The 5,694-nt window shown below is 35.3% G+C and overlaps 1 protein-coding gene across 1 annotated transcript in view; it reads right to left on the bottom strand.

The window, feature by feature from the left end:
- The window catches only part of LOC113229164 (modular serine protease-like), a 33,069-nt gene extending 27,589 nt beyond the window's left edge, over nt 1-5,480 (bottom strand). The window contains exons 1-2 of the mRNA XM_026462679.1: nt 5,293-5,480; nt 2,320-2,371 (exon numbers count right to left, since the gene is read on the bottom strand). Coding sequence (XP_026318464.1) covers nt 2,320-2,371; nt 5,293-5,326 — 86 coding nt within the window. The 5' untranslated portion in view covers nt 5,327-5,480. The remainder of the gene's footprint in view (nt 1-2,319; nt 2,372-5,292) is intronic.
- Nucleotides 5,481-5,694: the final 214 nt, after the last annotated feature.

Raw genomic sequence — 5,694 nt, 5'->3', positions numbered from 1 at the left:
TAGCTTTAGCTTTAGCCTCTTTAGCTTAAAAAATTTCACAGGTAATCGAGCAACGATAGCACGTGAGTTAAGGATGCCGCCGCAGCATCCTCAGATGTTTGTTTTACTTTGCGTAACATTCATTAAATTGTAGAATTGCAACTTTGAGCACGTTCATTGTTACTTTAATAAAATTAATATATAAGCGTCATAATAGTCAGACTCGAGGTTCTTCTTGTATCAAACTTAAGACTATACAATAAACTAGTTCCCGTGGGCGCATTTGTTGGACACGAATTTCCTCGCGCTCACCTCGCGCGGAGACCGCGTTGCCTCCGCGCAGCGACCGCGAGCATCTAACAGGTATGGCAAAGTACGCTCTATTTATTTTACTTTTACGTTTTAACTTAAATGAGCATCCCGGGCGCGCGGGCAAGGTTGACTTGTCTTTGGTCTACGCGGCGACCGCGCCGTTGAATTAATCAGAGGAATTTAAATGTTGTTGCCTAGTAAATAGAATACAGATTCGCCATTAATGTAATAACGTGAATGCGCGGTAACTGGGCGGTCGCCGCATGGCCGCGAAAATTTTCGCGTTGTGTAATTGAGCCCGCTTTTTACTTTTCCTCAAGAGGGAGCATGCCAAAAAAATTTTTGACGTTGGCTTCGCCCAAATTTGTGTAACAAATATATGCCTGAAGTTCGCGCGACATGCGACAGGAGATGTTGAATTTAGCGCATTAAAAGTACCAAATTCGTTTTAGCGGAATAACTCTAGAACTAAAGGGATTAAAAAAAAATCCGTAGTGACAGTTGTCGATCATGCATAAATATAATTAATTATCTAATTTTTGTACTAATAACCTGTAGCATTTCGAGGATAAATCGAAAAAATGTGAAAATAAGAGGTCATTTCGTGATTTTTATCTATCGAGGAAACTTTATTGTTTTATGTTTCTGATTAATGTCTATGCTTGAATATATCGTGTAGTTACTCATACAATATTTTATTTTTAACTTTAAAGTGGATATACCCCTCTAAAATCAAATCGAAGATTAGGAATTTTACCTCTGCTCTCTCTTAAGTCGCACGAATTGTTCTTCCGAACACACGCCAGTTTCACGTGGTCTTTCCTGCGCTATTAGCCTTTACATGAGCGCTCTTTCTGTTGTAACAAAAAAGAACACGAGCAACCGCGCGCGAAAGAATGTTAGCTTAACACGTTAATTGCCACTCACGCGATATCGCATGATGCGAGTTCTCTTCAAACGGCCGATCATGCGTTATCGCGTGGACGTCGCCACCAAGTTTCTAAGCGGAATAATATAGTGGCCACAGCGAAACTGCGCGTAATATTTATATTGGCCACTAGGGAAAGTATCGACTTTCGTGTGGTGGGGATGGCCGCCAGCCACTGTCTATTATATAATAATTAGTCCAACAAAATCAAATCTAGTAAGTTCCATATAAATGTTGATTCTTGATATTTATTATTTTTTGTATATGGACGTTATTTAAACAAATTCTATGTGATTATAAAAGAGTGATAGTTAAATATATAATTATTATATCAAATGTTTTTTATTTGTAAAATATATAACTTATTTTACCGAATTACTTGTGGGATGGAAATAGATCATAGAAATTAATTTGCTCACTTTTATTTCAAAAATTATAAAAAACAACTCGTACGCAACTAGCAGTATCGAGAGCCATAGCTAAAGAGAAATGTCATCTGTCACGCGTCACCTCCATCCTTCTCTCTCACACTTCATCGTTCAGAAGCAAATCGTTCACTCCGTTCTCAATCCTACATACATATCACGCGATATCGCGTTTCCGGCCATGTGGACAATAATTGCATTATGTGTGGCCAATCACGCCATATCGCGTGATAGATATTTAAAGTTCATAAATTCTATGTACATAAGGATAAACGTATATAAATAATATACTAACTTAAATTGAGCACAATAAAAACTAAAAAAGGCTTGGCCACCACACATAATTTCAATTTTTGGCCTGGCAATGAACGTGTTAAAAAATTCAAACAGATAATCGCGCACGATTGGGCGTGCAGACTTTCCCGCGCGCAATCCTGTATGATCACACGCGGAGTGACTGTGTAAAATCCGATTTGAAATTTAAAAAAGATGGCTTCATCTGATTCTTGCTGACCAAAGGGAAACCGTTGCCGACTTCGTGATGACGATGTTTCAGGACTCGGTAGGTATTCGATTAAATTTTCTATCTTTAAGTATACAGGTTGGTAATTTATGACCAACGCTGTGACAGCGTGTAGTTACCTACTATACACAAAAAGAAAAAAAATGGCCGACCTGCACAAACTTCGTGACTGTTCAAGCGTCGCTGTCAAGACTGGCGTGGAGACTGAAAACAAAGATAAATTTGATTTTTTTTCAAAGTTTTTTTAAATTGCTTTAACATAAACATATAGGTCCCATCTTTCAATTCATCTTATATTCAATAAACGTATCTTTCAAAAATATCAATACAAGTAGCTCTAATTGTGAGAGCGTCAGCATGGTATCAAGTATCTGGTTCGAATACAGCCGCATCGAAGGAATTTTCCTTAGTGTTCGATCTTTGTAATAATTCTCACATTTGACGTTCAATTGGTTAGAGCGGTAGCCACGGCGAGTCAACAGACGCTGGTTCCAATCAGATCAAAGAAATTGTCTTTGTGTTTGTTGCATCTTTGTATCAACAGTAATACCGGCTAGACGAAGCTGTGAAAAGTATGTATTGATGGATGCGAGATAATTAGACGGGTTAATAATTTGTATTTTGAATGTTCAACATTAGAAAGGCAGGGGGTCTATTATTTATTTGATTGCGTATAGACGAGAAGCTTTTGCTGGTAACATGTCTACATCACGTTGTTGTGTGTTGAAATTTATATGTTTGTTTTATAGGAAATGAAACTATTTTTCCGGATTTAAATCGCGTATATTTGTTTTTCCAAACAAACCAACGTTTCGGGGCCTTTACAGGTCCCATGGTCACGGTTGACTGAGGTGGTAGTTGTGAACCAGTTAGGTCTAATAATAATGCAAACCAACCTATTCTTTCACTATAGTTACAAAAGTTATTAATCAGATACCTTATTTTTAATTTTACAAAGAAACATTTCAATTTACGCTACATTATGTTTTACAAATTGTGTTATTTTAACAAAATTGTAATTTTTATTAAGTTAAATTTATTATTAACTAATAATGAAAATTAGAATAAATTGAAACATATTAATTGGTACTGCATTTGTTCTAGTTCACTTATTTAGCACTAATTCACTCTTTCGTTGCCAGTTGTCGAGCTTGTTTTTGAAGGCATTAACAGAGACAGCAGAAACAACATCTTCCGGCAGCATGTTCCAATTATGCAACACTCTGGTAGATCGAGGAGGTCTTTCTTCCAGGGTAGTGAGGCGTAATACGCGTAGTCTCTCCTCATAGGATTTGCGTCGAAGAGCCTGTGGCATTTTAGTTGCCTTCCTTCCATTACAAGAGGTCAACCAGAATAGTTTGGGGACCACTAGTTTATAGAATATACGAACGCGCACTCGTCGTTCCACTAAGTTAAATCAGTTGAACTAATTCACGGGTTCCCAAACTTTTAAGCTCAGCGCAAAATTTCAACGCCATCATCACAAAAAAGACCTGTTTTTTATATTAACATAACACAAAAAATCACAATGAAAAATTATATGTATAATATGTGTAATTTGTAGTATAGTTTACATAGGTTGTTTTTTTCAAAGGCCTACTGCAGTTCCTGGACAGCATCAATTGCTTCCGAGGCCTGGGGGGCGGGACCACGGGACCACTTTGGGAAACTATGAACTAATTGGACAAAAATATTCCAATTCAGAAATGTATTTTGTTTAAAATTGAACTTATTGGACGGAATTCAACTTTCAATTTTCTAATTATTTGATAACTATCGTCTTTTGTGTCTAACCTACCTAGAAGAGACACTAAAATTGAAAGATTCCTGCTCCCGTATACTGTAAATTCGTTCTACTAAAGATCAGATACGAAAGCAAGCGTACCGATGACTATACAGAGATGGGTAATTTTCAGGTAAGTTTTTTGTACTCAATTTTGACAATTTCTTTTTATTTAAATATTTATAGAATATCATCATTTAATATTCGAAAGTGGTACCCTGAAATATTCTTTAATATTTGACGATGACATATTCGATGTTTTTACAATAAGATTCCGAAGCATATATTAAGTTTATCATTTCCTAAGTTTAAAAACTACATTAAAAATATTTTGATCGAAAAATCATATTACAAAGTTGAAGACTACGTGTTAGATAAAGATGTATGGAAAGACGACATGGCTCCAGAATCCACACAAATTTGATTCAAAGTGTATTCCATAGCATTTAAGTTTATTTGAAAAGAGCAATCCCTAGAGTTTCTTGCTCGTTCTTCTCAGGGAGGTCAGCGTAGTGAACGAGCAGTACCTTAAATGTGACGATTTCAAGTGTAAATTTATTTTACCTATGGAATAAATAATCTTTGACTTTGACTTCGAGTAATTAAATAACAAAAATTGTCACCAAAATTGAGTACAAAAAACTTACCTGAAAATTACTGAGATTCAGAATACGAGCTCCAGATAGGTGGGCCATTATCTCTTACCCAGGGTATTACGAGTGTTTCGACTCACTGAACTTTAGTTGAACTTAGTAGAATAGCTCACGAGTGTCCCTTGAGTGTCGTGGCAATTGTTTTTTAACTTCAGTGAAATTGCATCTTTATTGTATTGACACAAGGTTGATTTATCAAAAAATATTAAATCTACATGTGTATTAAGGAAAATTCCTCTAATTAATACTTACATCCTGTTAAGGAAACTATTTGTTTTACAAAACCCAGTAGCAAAGACTTCTAAGAAAAAACAAAAAACGTGATCGACCTTATATTTACAACGTCTTCTTAAGTTAATCAAAAGCATACATTCACGACAATATATGAAAGAAAGAAAGAAAGAAAATACATTTATTTGTTTACCATAATGACACCACAAAAGACAAAAGAGAAAAGACAAAAGACAAAAAAAAAGATAAGACATATGCAGGTTGTATTTAATTTTATCCAAGTTGTACAGTCAAGAGCATATTAAGTTTGACACTTGGAACCTACAAACGTCCTTGTCGGAAAAGATAAAGAGTTGAATTTATCTTAAGTGTCCACTTGACCCTATACGAACAATTCAAATGACCGTGCTTTTAGAAAAAAGAAATCAACAAAAAAAGAACTTATAATAAATACGTACAGAGACACAAAAAGATCACCACATCCGGGTACATTGTAAATGATTTGCAAATCCAATTCTCTTCTCAGTCTTATTTAGATTCACTAAAAAGCACACATATCACAAAAACAAAAGACTATCAGACGACATTCAAAACAAAAAAACAAAAACTTTTGTATTTAAAAAAAATACAACAAGGCGTGATTTTATATATGCCAGCAATGAAATTGAAATTGTAAATTTTAATAAACTAGAAAATTAACACGGAGAAGACCGCATGTAGTTAGATACGGTCAGTTACTGAAATGTTGCAAGTTATTTAGTTGTTTTTTCCTTAAACTGGGAGACGTGGTAGCCGGTTTTGACTTACGCGGGTGATGACCTGATATAGGCAGTATCTCAATTTACTTTGGTATATATTAA

The sequence above is a fragment of the Hyposmocoma kahamanoa genome, unplaced genomic scaffold (assembly GCF_003589595.1).
Source record: "Hyposmocoma kahamanoa isolate Upper Pololo Valley unplaced genomic scaffold, ASM358959v1 289, whole genome shotgun sequence".
NCBI classification, from domain to species: Eukaryota; Metazoa; Arthropoda; class Insecta; order Lepidoptera; family Cosmopterigidae; genus Hyposmocoma; species Hyposmocoma kahamanoa.
The sequence above is the reverse complement of the archived record's forward strand: the minus strand, read 5'-3'. Positions and strand labels throughout refer to the sequence as shown.